At 38.0% G+C, this 22,787-nt stretch overlaps 1 protein-coding gene across 6 annotated transcripts in view; it reads left to right on the forward strand.

Moving 5' to 3' along the window:
* NFATC1 (nuclear factor of activated T cells 1) overlaps positions 1 to 22,787 on the forward strand; it is a 156,321-nt gene that overhangs the window by 83,841 nt on the left and 49,693 nt on the right. For 4 of the 6 annotated variants that reach the window (XM_069957886.1, XM_069957888.1, XM_069957891.1 and 1 more), the window contains exons 7-8: positions 7,593 to 7,648; positions 8,017 to 8,149. The exons of the other annotated variants lie outside the window; for them this stretch is intronic. In XM_069957886.1, coding sequence (XP_069813987.1) covers positions 7,593 to 7,648; positions 8,017 to 8,149 — 189 coding nt within the window. The remainder of the gene's footprint in view (positions 1 to 7,592; positions 7,649 to 8,016; positions 8,150 to 22,787) is intronic. 6 annotated transcript variants of the gene reach the window in all.

Below are 22,787 nucleotides of genomic sequence, written 5' to 3' on the forward strand. Positions count from 1 at the left end.
TTTTTCTTAAATAAAATGGCACTACTCCTTAATGAGTAGACTACTCTTTTTATAACTGTAAGAGTCTGGATATTCTCAGAAGAATTCCTTACAGTAATGAAAACTATTTCATGTTGGCTTCCACTGACAAAAGACTTAACAGAGTTCAGGTTTTAATTTTTGTAAACTTCTGGATTATAAGATATAAATTCATTTTTGTACCAAGTATCCTTTTTATAAGCACTAAAAAAATTGGGACGTCTTGGAGCCAGGCCAAGGAAAATGATTTGCACAGGATCTAATCATATTAGGAGAATTTAGATGACTGGAAATCTTAAAAAATTAAACAATAGTATCTTCATTAATTCTATCTTCAGTTTTAAATATAGTTTTCTATATACAAGTATAAAATATTCCTGTGTCCCAGTTTGTGTTGGCCTGTTACCTTTGTATTAAAGTACAGTATGGCTTAGCTTAGTAGGCTACGTAGCTAAAGTTTTCTTGTTACTATTTTAATTTATTTTTACTCTCTAAAAAAATTGGAACAAGCCATTGTTGAGTTTATATTCTGAAATCTACCCTTAATATCAGCATATTCAGAGGACAGAAAACCTATGTAAACATTAGGAGAACATACAGATTACATGCATATGAAGAGCCGTCACCATTTTTAATTAGAGAATAGTTCATTTATTCTGTAAAAAGGTAAAATACTTGAATATTGTTGGTATATCCTTAGAACAGGCCATGAATATTACATCAGTGGGGGTCTTTCTCTTCGCAACCCCGACGTTTCTAGATAAATGCATTGGATGGGAATACATGTGTTCTCTATCTATATCATAAAAATGAAAGTCTGTCTGTCTGTTCAGTATAGACTTCCAAACGCCTGAACCGTTTGACCCCAAATTTGGCACACAGATACATTGGGTGCCCGGAAGGGTTAGAGCGAAGGTCCCGTCCCCGCCAGATGTACAGGAGGAAAGAGGGATGGGGAATAGCGCCCTATAGAGATAAATGGGAGAATCTCCACACTGCATACAGGTGATATAATTAGCTGCAGATGCCCAGAGGAAACGGCAGTTGGGAGCCTTAGCAACCAATAGGATTACTGCTTTCATTTTCACAGGGAGTTGTGGTTCTAGGGCAGCTGCCTCACAACATCCACAGAAATAACTGGTAGACCCCCTACTCCATCTATACATTACATGTATACAGGGCTCCCTACTCCATCTATACAGTACATGTATACAGGGCCGTATTACCAGCTGCTGCTGCCCTAAGCACTAAACCTGAGGACGCCCCATCCTCACTCACCAATTAGCATCAGGATTGGTAGATTGGTAGGTAATAGCTCCAGACGTCACATTTAACACCGCCACACCAGACCTGACCAATACCGCCTTACTGTGGCTGGATAACACTGTCATAACACACCTGACCAATACCGCCTTACTGTGACTGGATAACACCGCTATACCAGACCTGACCAATACCGCCATACTGTAACTGGATAACACCGCTATACCAGACCTGACCAATACTGCCATACCCCCCCCCCCTCGAAAAGACACCAGATTCTCTGGCAACTCTGAACTGGAGGTGGGAGACTAGAAAATAAAAATAAATAAAGTTGTTTCCTTCCCCCTGCTTCCTGGTACTGCCCCTCTGCAAGATGCTGCCCTAGGCACCAGACCATAGGTGCCTAATGGTAAATACGACCCTGCAGGTATACAGGATACTACAGGTATACAGGACCCCAAAACTATACACTACAGGTGCACGGGACCTCCACCAACTATATACTACAGGTATAAAGGACCCCCGATCTATATACTACAGGTATACAAGACCTCCTCCCACTATACATTACAGGTATACAGCACCTTCACCAACTATATACTACAGGTATACAGGACCCCCCAAACTATACAGTACAGGTATACAGGACCTTCACCAACTATACACTGCAGGTATACAGGACTTCCTAAACTATACAGTACAGGTATACAGCCCCCCCAACTATGCACTACTGGTATACAGGACCTCCCTTAACTATACACTATAGGTATACAGCCCCCCCCACCCCTCAACTATACACTACAGATTTATGGTACCCCTAAAAACTATACACTTTAGGTATACAGAACCCCTCCAACTATGCACTACAGGTATACACTAATTCCACTGATTAACTCAGATGAAACAATACCTTTTAAAAGATTGCAGTTTCCTGTTAAGCACCATTTGCAATGACAATAAACAAGACCCAAGGCCGATCACTGCAGGTGGCAGCATAAATCTGGATTCTGCATGTTTTACGCATGGACATTTGTATGCTGCTGCTCCAGAGTTGTATCAGGTAAAAATCTTTATGTCTATGCACCTGGCAATAGCACTGCCAATGTTGTATATAACCAGGCTCTGTATAACACTGCCAATGTTGTATATAACCAGGCTCTGTATAACACTGCCAATGTTGCATATAACCAGGCTGTATATAACACTGCCAATGTTGTACATAACCAGGCTCTGTATATAACACTGCCAATGTTGTACATAACCAGGCTCTGTATATAACACTGCCAATGTTGTATATAACCAGGCTCTTTATATAACTGCCAATGTTGTATATAACCAGGCTGTATATAACACTGCCAATGTTGTATATAACCAGGCTGTAAATAACACTGCCAATGTTGTATATAACCAGGCTCTGTATATAACATTGCAATGTTGTATATAACCAGGCTCTGTATAACACTGCCAATGTTGCATATAACCAGGCTGTATATAAAACTGCCAATGTTGTACATAACCAGGCTCTGTATATAACACTGCCAATGTTGTACATAACCAGGCTCTGTATATAACACTGCCAATGTTGTATATAACTAAGCTCTTTATATAACACTGCCAATGTTGTATATAACCAGGCTGTATATAACACTGCCAATGTTGTATATAACCAGGCTGTAAATAACACTGCCAATGTTGTATATAACCAGGCTCTGTATATAACACTGCCAATGTTGTATATAACCAGGCTATGTATATAACACTGCCAATGTTGTATATAACCAAGCTCTGTATACAGTCTGATCACATGGCATCTCAGTTTGGCTATTAGGTATTTAGGATGTTTAATGTTTTTATTTTATTTCTAATGTGCATAAGCAACAAATTTACATAAACAGAGCAGAACTGTCGGGTATGAAGGGCTACTGGCGCATTTCCTCTTAAACAAAAAAAAAAAACAAAGACATAGATTGGCCTCCTGGGCACCTTAGAACAAATCTAATTAACACACTGACACTTTATACCCGGGCAGCGCCAGGTACATTTTCTAGTTACAGTATAAATATTACAAAAAAAGAATAGGGCAACAGCTTGTCTACCAACAGAAAAATGTATTTAATTTAGTGTGAATTTGTAGCTGATTACCAATTATTATTCTTACTGGGAATAAACCATCTAAAAGGACCAAAATATAAATTACCGAATGAAATGCTCAATTTGAATTGTATTGTCTGATACTTAATGACCCTCAATATGTCAATAAAATGGATAAGCTACAGTCTCCTATAAAATGGGCAAACTATGTTTAGATCCTGTTTCAGTAGTAAGTCTCATGAATCCTAGACAGAAGAAATAAAAACCCATTTTGCCAATGCTTAGAAAAAAAAAAACATCTGGTATATAAATTTGAGCAGTGATCCCCAGAAGCCCTTAAAGTTTTGTTCTGTTTAGTTCTGGCAGACCTAATATAAACTACTGCTAGGAAGATTTGGATACTGGCACCACATTCACTTTTTTCCCCCAACCACTGCAAAATCTATTCAATTTTTTTTAATAGCTTTGAGATTTCAGCAACGTAGGAGTGTAAAATAAGAGAAATGAAAAGTCCGCACTTCATCACAAGAAAGGCAAACCTCTTTAAGCTGAGAACTGCAAATCGATTTGCCTGAGAATGCAAGCGACCCAAATGTTTCTAAGCTAACACAAATACCTGAGTCCTGTTTGAAACAGATTTCTTGCACAAAGAGACTTCTGTACACAAAATATGATTATTTCAGACATTTGCAATAAATCAGGTTGCTCTGTATGTGAAATGTCTATATGTATGGGGCGTGAGACTAGATGCAGAACAAAAAGGGCTTTCACTGAGAGCTCTTGAGATACTTTTTTTTTAAAGCATGCAAAGGCTGTGCGGTCAAGTTCAAAATAACTAATATTTGCATTGCCTAGCCTATATGCTGACATACATATTCAAAAGCAGTTGCTTTGCAGTGCTCTGACATCTGATCTCCAGTATGTCAAACTACTGTAGCAACAGGTATCATTCACCAGGCAGAAAGGCAGAAATGGAATTAGTAATTAGAAAGAATAACTCATTTACTTTTAGTGGTCCTTTCCAAACTTGACATTTATGAGCAGTAGATAATTACTTTAGATAACTTTAAAGGGTACCAGTAGTTATATAAAGCAAGTTTGCAATGTACATTAAGTATATATATTTTTTTAGTTTTCATGCTGTAATTCAAAGCTATACTTACCAGAAATCCAGGTCCAGTCTCCTGAAGGCAGATTTTCTGAGTTGTGTTGGTTGATAAAAAGAGACTAAACACATGAAGTCTGACCAGTACAGAGTGTCACGGCTCAATGTGTCCATCAATTACATGACTGCCTTCTCTATGAGCCCAGATGACTTGGGAAACACGGGACTTTCTGTGTTTAGTCTCTTTTTTAGCTAGCACAAAACCAAAATGCTGCCCTCAGGAGACTGGACCCGGATACAAGTAAGTAAAGCTTTGTTTAAAGCATGATAAAAAAAATAAAAATAATGTGAATTGCAAACATGCTTTATATCACACCCTCTGTTGATTTAGATTTTGAAAGTTATAACCAGAGAAACACTTAAAATATATTGAAGATGAGCTAAATGACTAAAGGTAGCCATACACCTTCAATAACCGATGGCCGAACAACTGTTTGGTATCACTTTCACACCCTGTTCTCTATACACAGGAATGTTCAGCATGGGCGAGCCTTGCTTTGTTTTCTATGGGGAGAGGGAAAGTGCAAGCCAGAGAGCTCTGACTTTGGCTTATCTCTCTCAGAACAAAGAGGTCAGGTGATGATTTTTTTTTTTTTATCATGCCTGACCCCTTAACCCCTTAACCTACATCATCTGTTGGTGGATGGTAAGAAGAGCCCCATACACCAATACCAATGGTCAAATCTGCCATAGGTGGTGTGTATTACCGACAAGAGTATAAGATGTAACGGGACCTTGTTTAGTCTTTGCACTAGCTATCATTGAACATTTTTCTCTATGGTGACTCCTAGGCATATCAGAAAAATTAAAATGGTCAGCCAAAATTTACCGTTATCCTAGATGTATAGCGAGTCCAATAGGGTATAATGGCAAAGGGTGCCTTGGTGAAACAACCCCTACAACTGACCAAGATGTAATGGTTAAATAAAAGACATGTTTGTAGTTAGGTAAAGTGCAGAACAACAACATAACAATTTCAGTCCAAAGTAAACCTAGCTGGTGGAAAAAGACAAAGAAATAAACATTAAAGGGAACCTGTCCCAAATTTAATGCTGCATGACCTGACACAATAAAAGGCTCTCCAGCACATTAGTAATTCATGCTGCCCCTGGTTTTCAATAGGCTATTAAGATTAAGGTCCCTATACATTTTATGCTTTTGACGTCTGTACCCATCACTCTGATAGTTTAAGGTGTATGAAGCTCTCCTGACCATCCATCAACAGATGTTGTCGGAGGAGATAGGGGTTAGACGTGATGAAAGATCACTGCCTGACCTCTTTGTTTTTAGAGAGATAAACTACAGCCAGAACTGCCTGGTTGCCACTTAACCCTCTCCTTACCATAAAAAACACAAACACTCACCTGTGCAGAATCTTTCTGCCTATGGGGAGGACTGGCTTGACGGGAGAGTTGACTAGTTGTTTAGCCATCAGTCTTTGAAGGTGTACAGCCACCTTTAGACTGGTGATTGTCCAATTTTGCCCAGTAGTCAGACCCCCACCATTCTGCCTGGTGATTAGATAACCCCCCCCCCCCCCCCTCTCTCTCTCTCTCTCTCTCTCTCATATATATATATATATATATATATATATATATTATATAGTACTAAAATGATGACTATAAATATCTGAATATTTCATGTAACTGTTGTGTGGGAATTTGGGAATTACTAATGATTTTTCTGTGAGACACATTAGGCATTAAGCGTCTTTAAAATAATTAGCTGTCAATGAATTTATATATTCAAGCTGTTACACTGGCAATCCATAACAAAGCATATGAATGGGCCGATTCTGTATTTTTGGCTGTGACATTTCTTACTTTGAATAATGGACATACAGGGAGCTGAATATGAAAATGTATTATTGTTTGTGTAATGGTTTGGAGGTGGAGAGGGATATTCCCTGAAGTAGTCTAAATGGTTTCCACAATGCAGAAGTCAGTAGAACTTCCAGTCATCCTGGGGTTGCACCGTTCACAGGTTGTTCATTTGATATATGAAAGATAGTAGAAAAATGCACTCTACTTCTGAAAAAAAAATGTAAATGAAAGGCTAAAGAAGGAAATACATTCCACCCGAAGCAGCAACATATGATAATGGAAAGGATGACATAAGAGAGATCCCTTTTCTTATATGAGTTCATACCTTAGTTTGTGCCAGAGGACATTTCCAAACCCTGGAAAAAAGTTTCAAAGGTATGCAGCGTGTTGACGTCTTCAACTTTGCACACAAAAAAGTACAAAATGACTGCAGAATACTTTGACAATCTAAATTAGTTTATATATCTTAACTTTATACAGCCTACAGTACATGAAGAGTACAATGTAATACTAATCTCATGGATCACTTAGGCTTTGTAAAGTCAGCTTATATTGCCATTTAGATGTACAAATTACAACACGATACTTAAATGCATTATGCTTTTTGAAAATTTGTAGAGCGATAAGCACTTACAGTTGGTTGAGTAAGATTTACTGATAATTTTACTTGCCAATATATTATTTTTATTGAACAAATTCACATCTCATAGATTAGTGCAGGCCCCTTATTATATTTGTTCATCATTCTTATTAGAGGACTCATTATTTATTAGCATCATTTCCTTAGAATAGGCCATATCAGATCGGTGGGGGTCTGACTTTCACACTCCCACCAATCAACTGTTTGATGGGGCCAACAAGTGCTGTCTCTCCTCACTTTTGTTTACTGTGCCATCTCATTCATAGTGGCTGTGAATGGAATTACAGCCTCTTATTGTTTACTGGCATTGGACATGTGCAACATGAAGTAGTGTAAAAAGCAAGGAGGCCACAGCACTCACACAAGCACTATGGCCCCTTCACACACCTCCTCAGCAGCAATTGCTGAGGGTCAGATCTGGGCCAATCTGATGGCCTAGCCTTAGCATAGCCCATTCATTTTAAACTAAAAATATAGCAAACACCTACAGAATATTTCTCTAGAAACTATTTTACTAACAGTGCAAACAGTTTGTACCAAAGATTTAACATGTCATTGGCTAACATTAAACGAATGTGTTTTCCTTTTTTAGATGGTCATCATGTCTGGGAAATGGAAGCCAAAACGGACAAAGAAATGTTCAAGCCTGTAAGTATAATTAGTTTTCAGAAAATCATTTATGGGTCTTTTACGTAGAGAATTACTTTATTGCCTGTATCCCACAATCAAATGTTCAGTTTGAACAAAAAGAAAAAAAAAAAAATGAATGATGAATGAATTGCAGAAATCCATGCTCTTGCAGCCAAAACAGCAGCAGCATTTAGATAATAAGACTGATTTTCAGTCACTGAGATTTCTGAACCTAACTTGTAGTGTTTGTATGTGTATATATATATATATATATATATATATATATATATATATATATATATATATATCTCTTCTAATCAGTAGATGGAAACGTGATTAATTATTGGACATTGTTGATTCACTTTAGTTTTTTCTTATTATTCCAGAACTCACTAGTTGTGGAGATCCCAACATTTCGCAATCAAAGAATATCCAGCCCAGTTCAAGTAAATTTTTACGTCTGCAATGGAAAGAGGAAAAGAAGCCAGTACCAACAATTCACCTATCTGCCAGCCAATGGTAACATAATGACTCATGAAAGTGTTTCTTATATATCTGAAGCTAGGTGCTTGCAGTTTTGTTAAAGTACTGAAATGTCTTTTGTAAAACTTGAGAAAAACACGGCTCTGCATTTTCTTAACAACTCCTGGTGGATGAGGGAAAGTGGCAATCTTTCTAGAAAAGAACTGTTTGTTTTGTTCTGGCTAATCTGAAAAGCATACTATCCAACCTCCCATTTACAAACATCCTATTTGGTGCCAAAAACATACAATATAAGTAGCTAAACCTTTCAAATGGTGCAATTCCTTGAGGGCCCATATCTCAGGTCTACTAGATGACAGAGTACTGGGGACAACATGTATTTTGCATGAGATGTATACAGTGCTATTGTTTGTGAGATCAACCAAACAATGAACTTTCTTGTTTCAGGAATGTCTCTTTTAAAGATTTTATTTTCAATTTAATGTAATCTAAAACAAGTTATGGCTTGAAGGATTGCATTTTTGTGCAACTGGGGTGAGTTGGGAAGAAAAGGGTGGGAATAGGAAGAAAGGTCTCACCCGCTGTTTTGGCAGTAGCCTATGCAAAATTCAGAACAAAACAGCTGTTGCTGATCTGGGTGTGGCCGGGGAAGAAACAAAGACTCTTTTTTGATAAACCTTTGCAGGGCAGAGGTCTAGCAATCTTCAGCTAGAATCTTGATATTTATTTTTACATGGAGTCCTTAGTGGAACATGGATCTAAGCCATGCTACCTCATCTGTGTTAAGATGGGTGCATGGGAATTATCGCACTGTTTCCTTGTTGATTGAGGTGTAACAATCTTAGGGATGTCATGAAAACACCTATAGGAATCACTTTCATATACCTTTTTTTTTTTTTTTTTTACAACATATTCATTTTTGTAAAAACAATCACCTAATGTATTATATCAAAAATTACATTGTGAGATTTTTTTTGAATATATATGTAAAATAAACTTGTTTTCATTGTTTGCTGCTCATATTACTGCAAGTAAGATTTATATTGTTGCATGTCATATATGTACAATTTGCTGAGGAGGTGTAGCTGACCTCGACTAATATGTGTTGATTATTTAAAGGGTAAATTGGCAGCATAAAAAGATTTAAGTATTTACATGGGTCATCCTAAATATTGGTCTAAAGGCATTAGGTAGACAGTAAATACCACCAATTTACTAATAGTTACCTCTATATTCTGGGCATTTACATGATTTTGCTGCTTAGTATATAGCTTCTATTTTCTATAAAAATTGAACCAAGGTTGTGTAATATCATTTGACTTACCTGGGATAGAATCAAGTATATTTCTTTTAGTGATCAGCCCTTACATCACAACTTTGTGGTGACAGGTTGTAATACATTATTTTAAGCTAAACTTTTGAACATCAGTTTTGTGAATTGAATTATACTTTGTGAATTTTGTTTGTACAATGAAGATCAAATTGTAAATTTCCTTTGTTTTATTAAAATAAACAGGTTGATTTTATAAACAGTTGGCATTAAGTGGATTATGTACAGTAAAATGTCTCAGGTATGCGGTGAGAAAGGAACTTTGCACAATGCAGTCTTTCCTCATGCCTTCCTTATAAGAAATGCTCCCTTGTGTATCAATCAAGCCATAAACTGTGGTATAGGGAAATGAGCAGGTGACGCTGTGGGAAGAATTTCAATGCCACATGCTTTCCTGCAATAATATATCCAATATGGCCTTCATGGACTATTTATCACAACTGTATGTATTCTACATAATACTAAATAATGCTGTATGTCAGGGATGTACAGCTGGTGGAACTTTAGCTTGGATAATGTCCATAATAGCTTCCATTTTTTTGACGGTCAAATCCTAGACAGCACTAGAATCCATGATATATGTATTAGTAACATAATTGTGGACGTATTCATGCTGAGACTTCTGTACCACTTCTGTATATAGCTATGTACTAAACTGCAGAGTGGTCTGGTCCCTCTAGGTGTAACAGTTCATTTTGATCATCTTACGGACTTACATTTCTTAATACTATACTGTGCTTCTGTCATGCACATACATTTGTTTACTCGCCTACTGACTGACAAACATGAATTCACAAAAGTGGGTAGAGGATGATAAAAAATTAATTTAATACATAATAAACAAAGGCAATAATTCTACAATGGATACAAATAGAAATAAATATATATGCTGTGCTCCAAGGACTGTATAGACATGAATTGACGTTTGAGGTAGAACAATAAGAGGAAGTCAGGAGAGCAAAGCAAAAGAGAATAAATGGAATGGAGGAGGGATCTGAACGTTTGTGCAGAGCAAATCCCTGAGGGCAGGGTTTATTTCTAGATGTCCTCAGTTATGGAACTAGGAATAAGCAAGAAGAAAGGTGGGGTACAGAAAGTCTCATAAACCTTCCAGGTCGAGAATTTATCGACTATTACAGGTGAGGACAGAGAAACTTACCTCACAATGGCAGAGTTTTTTTCAAACTGGTCTTGACAGTCCTGTTTAGTATACATGGAAGTTTTCTCATTGACCATAAAGATATGTTCCAGTAGTTTTTTGACAGTATTATTTGACAGTAATAAAAGTGTCTGTATTTTGTAATAGTAAAATAATGCTAATTTTTAAACTTCCATTTCAACTGGTTTTAAAGGGAATTTATCATCAGACCTACTATTTAAATTAAATTTTTATGCTAAATATTTTCATAGAATATTTTGTGTTTTTTTTTTTTTTTTTTTGTTAATTCTCCATTTTACTATGCATAATATAAAATAATCTGGAAATTTTGCAGTGCTCATTTTAGCCACTAGGGTTGAAACTAAGCTCAGACTTCCTGTTCTTTTCTGATCATTTCCCAGTGGTGCCCTTCTTATCACCACAGACAGAATTGCATTTAAAGCTGACACCAGTATATATATATATATATATATATATATAACACAGAGGTATACACAATAGCTGTTGCCCACAAATCACCCCTTCTCTCCTGTAAAATTAGCCTATGGAGCATGCTCACATACAAAGAATAGGGTCTGGAGATGTTCACTGTCTATGTTCATATCACTAAATGCTGTTAAAAAACAGGTTAGGCAGGATGGTAAACCCCATAATGTACTATTACAAAAAAAAAATAGAACTAGAGGTGAAGCCAGACCACTGACCACTAAGACTGTCACAAATAGTAAACTAGCCTGTTGATATCCTACTACAGTTTTCCAATTACAACCAACTGGCTAAAGAATACAACACAACAACTCATGTTTTCTCAATAATTTGGGTACTTTTGCTTCCTTTATTTTCTAAAGTAAAGTATAAAGCATCAATGAGAAATATAGATAGCCCCTCTGCATCAGTATATACAAAGAACATCTTATATTGCAGATGGATACATATAAAATAATTTTTATCCCACATTCAATCTGTTGACGATAATTAGGTTTCAATCCCTTAAAGGGAATCTCTCAGCACCTGGGCCCTACCTGAGGTGCTGACAGTGTGTTGTACTTGGCAGTCCCCTTGTGAGCATCTTGCCTTGTGGTAATTTGTCTGTGCAGTGGATTATACACAATCTTACGTCTCCCACTGTAATGAAGAGGCAAAGAGGAGTTGTAGTTCAGCGTTTGTGCCACACTCTATCACACCCATCTACTCCTTCCTCCTCCCTCCTCTTCATGAATAATCTCTGCTGCCCGGCCTTCTGCTTACTCAGCTGTCAGCCAGTGTCTCTGATTACAGATCAGTTCTCTGTAGGCATTTTATGTCTGAAAGGAACACACTCAGATATAGTTGAATCTCTGAGAGCAAATGTGTTGGAGATGTTGTCTGGGCGTAAATCACCTGTCTAGAGCCCACCAGCAGTTCTTTCTCTGGTTCGTATCCCCTGATGGAAATAAAATATTTTTTTTTTTTATCATTATTTAATAATTATTAAAATTGCAAAGAATTCCCAATCAGGTCCAAATTCATTTTAATACAATGATAAGAAAAGTAAAAAATATATAGTTTTTTTTTCTTCTCATCTTTGTATTAAAAATGCTTAATTTATTTGGACCTGATTGGGAACTTTTAAAAATGATACAATAATGAGAAAAAAAAAAATAAAAAAATATTTAATTTCCATTAGAGATTTGAACCAAATAAAGAACTGCTTATCTCTAGACAAGTGATTTACCCCTAGACCACACCTCCAACACACTTGGGCTCAGATATTTAACTATATCTGATTGCAGATCAGTCCTCTATTGGCAGCTACTGACAGACAGACAGAATATACATGAAGAAGAGGGAGGGTGAAGGAGTGGTGAGGCGTGCCATAGTGTGTCACAAATGCTGAGCTTCAACTCCTCTTTGACACTTCATTACAGTAAGAGACGTGAAATTGTGCATAATCCACTGGATGGACAAATTACCAAAAGGCAAGATGGTCACTAGGGGACTACAGCACACTGTCAGCACCTCAGCTAGGGCCTGACCGATTCGCTTTAGGGTAGCCATAAATGTTCAATAATTGTCTGGCCCCTGTCCTCCCCATACACAAGAACATTCAGCACAGAATGTTGAGGGTTATCTCCTTCAACATGATTACGCCCATCTCCACTAACAGTCGGAAGAACCCCATGCGCCTTATAACAATGGGCGAACCCGCTGACAGTGGCAGGTATGGCTGACTAAAATATAAGGTGTAGACCTTTAAGGGGGTGAAATAATCAGCAATAAGTTCCTTATCACTGATCATGTGGAGGCCATAGAGACAGTAGAGGATATCCTGTATAAGGCTGAGCAAAGAATAGTACAAGAAACATGTAATCTGTATTTTATTTGTATTTCTGTATTTATAATTTGTTTATTTCCATCTGTCATTTTATCACTGTTAACATTTCAGAGTAATTTATGGGAAAATCTATCATATTTACCCTGCGCGTCTGTTCTCCTACAAACCAGTTTTAACCACACATGCTGCCATATTGATATTTATTGTTGCCCACTTTCTTGGAATTATGCTCAAATATTTTATTATTAAATAATTTCCAAGACGTTGGCTTGAAGTCAGCAGTTGGTTTCAAAGTGCTTGTTAAAGAAGTAGCGAACAGCCCTTGTTTATTAAGATAGGGTACAACATTCATTTTCTTTCTGGCAAACAATTGTACTCTACCATATGAGACTCAATATTTTCCCATTGACGGCAAAATAATAAATATTCATCATTATCTGATTTCTTTAACATAAATTATGTCACCACAGATTTTGTTTTGTCTGGCTTATCAACAAATGGATTACAGTCCACAATCTATAAGGTAATGTCTGGTATAAAGGGTAATGCGGTAGATAGTATAGATGTATAAAATAAAATAGCCATATAAACTGTGGTAACAAACCTGTAGATGTAAAAGGCTATGGTTTTTGTTCTTAAAATGCCTTAAAGAAGTGACTATGAGTCAAGTAGTATCTGGATATTGATAAGCAGAAAATAACAGGTGTTATTGCTAGTAGTTTCTAGTATACAAGGGGAGTATGAAGTTAAATGGAGGTGGCTTGTAAAGGAAGAAAATATTACTGATCACAAAAGATTAGACAGTGACTATAGCAGAATGGACACTAACTATATCAACAACCCCAATGGAAAAAGCTTTCTTTGTAACACAGATCAGCAAACAATGACAGTAAACTATTAAGGTGAGGGAATTTGATGCTGAGAAATTTCCCAATACTGGAGCATGTCCCAATTTTTACGGCTGTATCGTCATCTTATGGAAAAAAAAAAATACTTTGATAACATGTCTGAAAAATATGTTGAACCAAATGATTGTTGATGTGTATTTCATCAACGGCCCAAAACATCTCGGTTAAGAGGGGAAAACCAAGTGTGTTAACAGAATTGAGTATACCTCATTTACTTTATATCATTCAGTCATGAAGTAACCTCTAGCTAGTATTCCAGGTGCTCAGCCTTCAACATTCACCATGTGATCTCATATTGGGACTCCAGTTAACCCCCAAGATTCTGGAGAATACATATGTCCCATCTCACCAGCTATAAAAAAAAAAGCTTAAAATCACTCCAGCAAATAGTTACCATGTGCTTACCTAGTGAGATGTATATGTAAGAAATCTTAGGCTTTAAATAATGGGTGCCAAATTATAGTAAACTACTAAGTCTTATTATGTGAGCACTGCTGCTCCAGACATATGGCTCGACTGAGAAGGCTGTGTTAAAGACATTTTTCACGACAGCTGAAATTAGAGCGTCTAATTTGGGATGAGGTCACCTTAAGTGATCGGTGGTACCAGTTTGGCTTTTTGATGGTTAAGGAAAAGTAGATTTATTGGTCTGTTATTACACAGCTATGATCAATAGATTTACACCATATATTACAATAGCAGTCTATTACATTTTTATAGCTTTAGCAATGAAGAGGCAGACCTTAAATTCTACTTGTGTGTATTTTGGCAAGTTATCTTTAGGTATTGAAACAGATGGAAGTTGCAGTCAAAATTTCATTGTGTGTTATACATGTATATATTGCTATATCTTCATGGCCTAAAGTGTGTGCACAATCCTTCTAATGAGTGAATTCAATTATTTCAGTAACACCTATTGCTAACCATTTTAAAAACTCAGCCTCTTTAGAGTAAAATAAGTCAGACTGAAGAGTGCTTTGTTTTTCAACACCGTACTGTCCTAAGATGCCACCTTTTAGAAAATTTGCTGTGAGAATGTTTTGTCTCATACATCTACCAACTTATAAGGTACTAATAGAAACATAGAAGACTGTCGGCAGAAAAGACCACTTGGTCTATCTAGTCTTGTATTTCCCCTCTTATTATATTAGGATAAATATATGTTTATCCCAGGCATGTTTACATTCTGCAATGTCCAAAAGTATTCCAGCGAGACAGCCTCGCTGTCTCGCTGGAATACTTTTGGACATTGCATTTGACCAGCCCTGTGAGTTCCAGGGCACTAGCAACGCCTCCTATACCACTTACCCATCTAGGAGAAGGTTCAGACGAGCATTACAGGCATGTATATGGCTGCAGCGATTTTTCTATTTTTCTGCGATGTTTACATTCTGTTAGTGTAGATTTATCAACCACATCTGCTGGAAGTTTGTTCACAGCATCTACTACTCTTTTAGTAAAGTAATTTTCTTACGTCACTTCTGATCTTTCTCCGGCAAATATAGGACCAAGAACTGTTCAGACACAAGGGGAGGCCATGAAAGTTTCCACACTCATGCATTCAAACACAGGTCTGAGATCACTAGCTGCAGTGCCCAGCATCAGTGTTGTAAAGCACCATACTGTTGGAATCTGAAAAAATAGAAACTTCATTCCTTGAAGAGGGAATGTACACTTATTTATCTCCCTCTGGCATTCATGATGCCAGTAGAGGGCTTGCTGCTTAAAGAGGAAGTTCCACAAAAACTAAAATCGGCAGGCAAAGGGGGTGAGATAAAATAATAAACAAGTGAACTCCTCCTTCGCCTCCTTTAAGCTGCTCCTAGGTCCCGTTCACAGCAGCCAGCTGTCATCACCTTCTGGAAACCAGGTACAACACATACCCGGCTCTTCCAGCTGCAACATCCTAGCCCGACTAAGCGATTGCGTGTAGTAGCAGGAGCAACAATCATGTACACTAACATCGGTGGCATTCACCGATCGGCGATCAAGTTCAACAGGGGCAAGGATGATTATCAAGTACAGTAAAGGGGGATAATGCAGACTATCAATTACAACAATGGGACAGGTTAAATAATCAGGCACAGCAACGGGACAGGGATGATCATTATTATTAACTATTGTAGTGTGACGGCGTTGCTGTTCTCTCCTGACTGTGAACCTCCTCCTCACACAGCAGAAAAGATCACAGCCGAGAGAGCTGTCAGAAGCGCCACTAACCCCCGTGGCCTGGGAAGATACTGTACCGGGTCCCCATTCCTGCTTGCTTTAGCAAGTATCCGCAGTGGATTTCGATGCAAATTCGCAGTGTGAGATCTGCTGCAGATACGTTGTGTGTGAAGGCACCCTTATTTGCAAATCTTAACCTCTCCCTAGAGAGGTACTGTATACTTTGTATTCGATTTATATTTTGTACAGCTGCTAGAGCCCAGTTCTCTCTACCTCTAACTTTTTTCTAATCTGTTTTTGATATGACAGGTATACTTTATAACAATTCCATTTTTATTATTTAGTCATGTATTTAATGCAAAGCTTTGAGTCAAAAATGTCTACAGCTATTTATTGTCAGTGGTGTAAATAGGTCCATGGATACATAGGGCTTGTTGTTATGTTTCCGGGCATACCGTTTATTTCAAATGTGCTCTCCAGATTAAACATTTTTGTTGATGTGCAAATAAAGCTTGTGTGCCCAGGGGGCGTCCCACAGCACAGCAGGAGTGCAGGCAAGTCCAGCCCACCTCCTCTTATTCACCACCCTCCCCAGCCCACTTACATCTTCCCTCCCCCCCCCATGTTTGACAACCACTAGATAAAGAGAAGACAGTCTGGATCTACCTGGGCACTTCCAATGCTAGGGAATGCCCCCTGGGCACTTAAATGGAATAGCATTAAGTGACATATTCTACTCAGTAACAAAGGTGGAAGGGATGAGAATAAAAAAGCATACATGTAGATGATATATACTTTGAAAGGGAATGATAAAAAGGAGACTTATCACATAAAGCGAGATGTTCCTATACTGTATGCAGTAAACCTTTGTTATCTAAACACAGTTGTCTGAATTTGCGGTTCTCATGCCACCTACGCTGGTTTTTATTCAGCATTTTTTAAAAATGAACGCTGTTGCTTTTGTTTAGTTTGTGGTGTTATTTGTTTTTGAATATATTTGTGTATAAAAAGTGAAATGAACTTTTTCAGAAATTGGTGAGCAGTACCAAAGACAGGCCTTCGTCATCATTTCGCCCACTCTACTTCCTTCCTGAAACCTAAATTTATCTTTTGGAGAGTTCAGTAACAGATTAACAGCAAGCATGCTTTCACCCTGAATGCCAGACAGTGGACACAAAATATTCTATTCTCAGCTGCTCTTATTGTCAGGATTCCTCATATGTCAGAGATGGTCAAGACATCCTATGAAAAGACCACCAATGCTACATTTCAGTATGTTTAGTCACCATAGCATGCAGTGTATTTGCAGAAAATAAATAGTATAACAAGAAGTATAATTTATGCTCTTTGAGTATGAGTGAACACATAAGGAACCTTTTTACGGAACCGTTGCAATCAGCGTTCGTTCTTTACTAAACATAGCCTAAGGCTATGCTCACACAATGTCTTGTTTCTGGACTTTTTTTTTTTTGTGGACAGCCATCATTTGAGAGGAAAAACAGCCGTATTTTGTTAATTGTGGCCGTGATTGTCAATACGGTCATATTTTTGTACATTACATCTGTGTACATTAAATCCTTATATATTCATTGTAGTGAGTGGAGTACTTTTTTCTGATATACTTTTTTTCTGACATAAGTCCGGATGCCATTTATTGTAGTTAATATTCTGGCTGTCTGACACTGACTGACTACAAAATAGGAGGCAACTCTCTTTTCTAGAAGCAGGGTTGTTACAGACTGCTGAATTGTTTTCTATATCATAACCAAACGCCCACAGTGTAGAATACTGTCTGACATTTCATGTAATAGGCTAAAATAGTCTCAATCCACATCTGCATCATGCAGAAAATCCTAATTGTACTAATTGTAACAAGTCAACAAGAGCTCATGTGCATGTGACACATTTCAAGCTGTAGCTGTATGGGGCATATGGGAGGCAGTAGGCCAACGTTCATGAGAAACTCCGAATGGGTGCATTCTGCAGATTTCTCAGTGCATGTTAGTCAGCAGAGATTCTTCTGAACTTGTTAGTAGAGAAATTGAAACTTAAACACTTAAAAAGAAATATTAAAATAGCTACTGACGTAATAGAAACTACCCTTTAGATATGTGAATGCCCAGTTGCTTTACAGTACTCTTTAGCATTACAATACAACATATTGTGCATATGGAAATCCACTTTTTCACATTTTGTTACATTGCTGCCTTGTGACCAAAAATTGTTCAAATATCACATTTACCAAAAATAAAATCACTAAAACTGTCAGCTCATCCAACAAAAAGCGAGCCATCGCCCCACACATGAATGGCCTTGAGATGTTTTACTGCTGGTGTGACACAATATTTTTTTTTTTGTGAAAAAAGTGTTCTTTTGCTGCCCTTCTTGACCCAGACTTGCCTCTCTGTGCATCCAGATGCACTGACACCTGCCTACTGCCATTCTTAAACAAGCCCTGAATCCATGTTAGCAGTTGGTCCTGGCACTTTTTAGACTGGGGTCCTTTAAACCTACCTCACAGCAATTGAACCTCTCGTTTTCATAAATAGTTGATTTAGGGGCAGCAAGCAGCAGGTAAAACCTTTTGATGCAAAATAATAAGTTTTCTTGGAGGTTACCATGGTTAACAATAAGACAATGATTTCAAGCACCCCCCCCCCCCACACACACACACACTTTTAAACCTTTCCCACAGAATTATTTTCATGGTACATCCATTTAAATACCACATACATCTTTGGCATAACAGCAGGAGCTGGGTGGTTTTTTTGTGAATAGGAATGGCTTTTATTGCTAATAAAAAGTCTGTTTGACCACTACTGTACTGTATCATTTTAGTAAACTTCTGACATGTGATAGAGGCATATCAGAAGTTGTGATTCGTAGGGGGCCGTGTGTTAAGACTCTTGCCAATTGCTGAAACAAAGAGGCCGAAGCGCATGGCTCAGCACTGTTTGGCTTTGTTTTCCTGCTCTGCTCGTAAAGAAAAGGTAGAATGAGCCGTAGATAGATTTGCAGAAAGTCCCTTTAAAATTGGAAATCCATAAGAGAAGAATGTTCTCCAGATCAGGGCAGATGTTCTCAAAGCAGCAGTCATTTGAAGAGCTTTTATTCCATAACAATGCATTCTGTTATGTTCCCCCCAGAGAAAATATTACTGATTTGCCATTTCACTCCAGTAGAGACGTTTCCTTACTAGATGTAGCACATAAAACATTTCCTCTTTATTTCCATTCCCAACATTTTTCAAATGTTCCCTTCTGTACTTTCAGTATCACTGGTGGACCAAAGCTACATAAGCCAGCATGCGGAGACTTGTTCATTGCTACACACACTGTACGACAGGTTCATGATGTCAACCTGAGGGCACCTTATGTGTTGCTACATGGTTTTTCAGTGGGGAAAAAATCTCTTGTGTGTAAAGCCGAGGTGCAGTATGTGCCCAGATTTTAATGGGCACCGTACATGAGACGTTTGGGATCCATCTGACAAGGATCTTGAATACTTAAAGTAAAAAGGTCTACTTTAATGCCGTCTTTAATAAGTGTGTAAAATGTAGTTACATCCATACTGCTTTATAATATTGAAAAAGACACCAATTTATAAGCTATAAAGTGGCGTGTTCATTATTTGCCTTGAAACCTTAAAGACGGCTGACACCTTTTCATTTCTTTCTGTTAAAGTTTCACACAACCCAGCAGCCGCCTGAAAGTTTTTGCACCTATTTATCATATAAGCTTTATTTAATGGGCACAATTTCTTCAAATAACCTTCAACACAGCCTGGCTTTTAATCCCACAATGCCTAATGTGTTATACAAACAGCAATAAAGGTATACACAGGCCTACCTGATGAAATACTTCTTAAAAACCTATTAATGTTTTAAGCTGGTCTCAATAAAGAGGCAACACCTGCAGCCATTTGTTTGGCTCTGTTTCTGAACTGAAGTAACTTGCACATGTGTTTTCTTTCTTCAGTAACTTTTACATTACCCGAAATATTGAGCCTGGACTTCTGAGTGGGGGAAGCAGCCTGAATAGGTTCTTTATACTTTGACATTTAAGGCCCACACCCTCATTTGTTGGCTGGCCCAGCTGAACGGTTTGCTGTGACTAAACTTTATACCATTTAATGCATTTTACAAATGAGAGAACACTAAGCAACTTTGGCATATTTTATTTACTTAGCTCATAATAAAGGTTTTCTGTCTGCTGGAACTAACGTTTCTTAGTTTTCTAATGGACTTAATATCCATGTAGTTTAGATTTTCCTAATCATACAGTAAGTGTAGAGATATAGTGGAAAGATACAAGCAGTTGACCACAGTAATCTATTAGTTTGCTTCTGACTGCCGTTCCTGTGAACAATGGCCTAGATTTCACTTTTGGATTGTTTTTAGCAGCTTTGAGGAGCTCAGGTTTTTCTGCCACATTAAAGGGGTTATCCGGGTAACAAAAACATTATCCCAAGCAATCCCTCTTCCCAATACCACCCTATGTCTAATATACATGTATAGTATGACCTATCTTTCACCCTTTCCCTGTTTTTTTCTCATTCTTGTTGACTCTTGTTGTCTAAAATCTTCTACTTTCGGTCCACTCAGACCACGCTCAGTTCCCTCTCCCCCCCTCCCTTTGTGGTCTGAGGACATGTGATCACCTCTCTGGGGGCCGGGTAAGCTGTCTATTGACTTGGTAACCCGACCCCTGGAGACATAATCTACATCATCTCCATGCACCTGTGCTGGTTCCATAGACTTACATGTGTCCCTGAGCCTAGGTTTCTGTATGAAAAGTTTTAGTTCTATTTCTGCTTGCTGTCAGTGAATGCAGGTACGTGTACCTGTCTTTGTGTCTCAGCTCTGCATATTGTTATAGTGTTATAGATGTTCTGAGCGTCTGGATAGAACTAGAATGTTTTCATTCAAGTCAGCAAGCAGAGATCTAAACCTACACTACACCCCTCAACCCCTGGTAAACAGATGGTGTTATGCAGCACATGGTTACACCATGCGCGCGTCATCTTTGCATATTGGGGTGATGTGATGCAAAATCAGTGAAAAAAACAGTCCTGCGTTTACTGTGCAATAGTAATGACAGCAGTGGGCAGAAAAGAAAGCTAAGGGGGTGAGAACGCAAATGGACCAATCAGGGAAATGCTTGATGGAGGATGGCTCAAAATACTCAGGGGGACTTGATGACCAGCTAGCATTTCGTTTTTTCGCTTATAGGATAGTCACTTTAACTATTCCTGTTCACTATTTGGGCCATAGTATCACTCCAAATAGAAAATCCTGTTTCTAAAACATATCTTTTATTAACACTATTAAAACCTAAATGAAAAAGCAGCATATGAAAAGTCATAAAACCAATGTATGCGCCCACTTGGGTGAATGGAATAGAGGTAAATAGTAGACAGTAGAGGCTTATAGAGAAACAGGGTATACGTACACTGGGTTTAGATCCCAGCTTATGCTTCCCCATTTCCTTTGATTCTCTGTTAGCCCGAATTTAGAATTAACCTCACAATACACAAAAACAAAAAAGGCACTTGAGACTAAACCCAATTCCGGCGCTTATCTACCCCTGCCTGCCAAGTCTATCCCTACTACTCCTAGATGATAAACTGTACAAGAAAAGTGTAAAACAAGAATAGAATCCCAAAAAATCTGTCTAATCTCGACGAGTTTCCCCCTGGGGATATCATTATATCAGGGGATCATGAAGGCATATCAAAGTTAGTCTATGTTCACACACTGTATAACCACGGCAGGTGCTTAGCAACAGCCGTTATTATTTGGCCGAACACCGACCTTTGTTTGAATGTTTCCAGAAGGCCCATTGGGGGTGTGTCTAGAAATCAATTAAGTATTTCCTTTAATACACATCATGGATGAACAAAGTGCATCCATGTGTGCAATGAAGATTAATAGCGGATACTGTTTATGGAACAGCGGCTATTATTAATTAACATGCTATTTTTTTTTGCACAGTTGTACCCAACAACGGTCGTTGTTTGTACAACGTGTGCAAAATTTCAATGCAATGCCGTCCAGGCTGAAAAGAAATGCTGCTGTTCTCATTGAAAACAGTGGGAATTCTTTTAAAAAATAATACATTGTCTGTACATACCCTAAAAGTCCATAATAGGTACCAAAACGAAGAGAGAGATTTAGGCGAACATGACAACAGCATGTGGGAGCTGTCCCTTTCCAAGAGACTTTCTAGTCAGATTTATGAAACAAAAGCGATAGATTGTGCAGCATACTGTATATCTTTTACACAATGTACCACTTTAAGGGTCCTATTACACTGATCAATACTGTAAACGAGTGCCGATCTTCTAAATCTTTACTGGGCCTATTACATGGCGCAATAATCAATTACCAAGGGCTGCACTGACATAGCGATGTCCATGCAGCCCTTGCCAAAACAGTTTACATTACCTGTTACCGGGGAGGAAGCAGAGTGCAAGAGAACACCGGGAATGTGGACAGCTAATGTAAACTGTTTGTTGAATTGTCAGTCGTCAGCCATGCATTGCTATTACACGTAGCAATGCGTAGTTGGCAGCTGACTATTTTAGGGCTGGGCCTAAACAAAAGATCAGCTGATGATCATTGCATCGGATGATCATTATCTCTATTACACGAAACAATAACCAATTTGGGCCGATTCAGGCTATTATCGCTCCTTATAATTGGGCCCTAAGAGTGGTATAAACAAAATCCAGACAAGCTAGATCAGACAGTTAGTGCCAAAATTACCATAGCCCATGCACCACAATAGTAAATA

This window comes from Dendropsophus ebraccatus, chromosome 2, assembly GCF_027789765.1.
Source record: "Dendropsophus ebraccatus isolate aDenEbr1 chromosome 2, aDenEbr1.pat, whole genome shotgun sequence".
Taxonomy (NCBI): domain Eukaryota; kingdom Metazoa; phylum Chordata; class Amphibia; order Anura; family Hylidae; genus Dendropsophus; species Dendropsophus ebraccatus.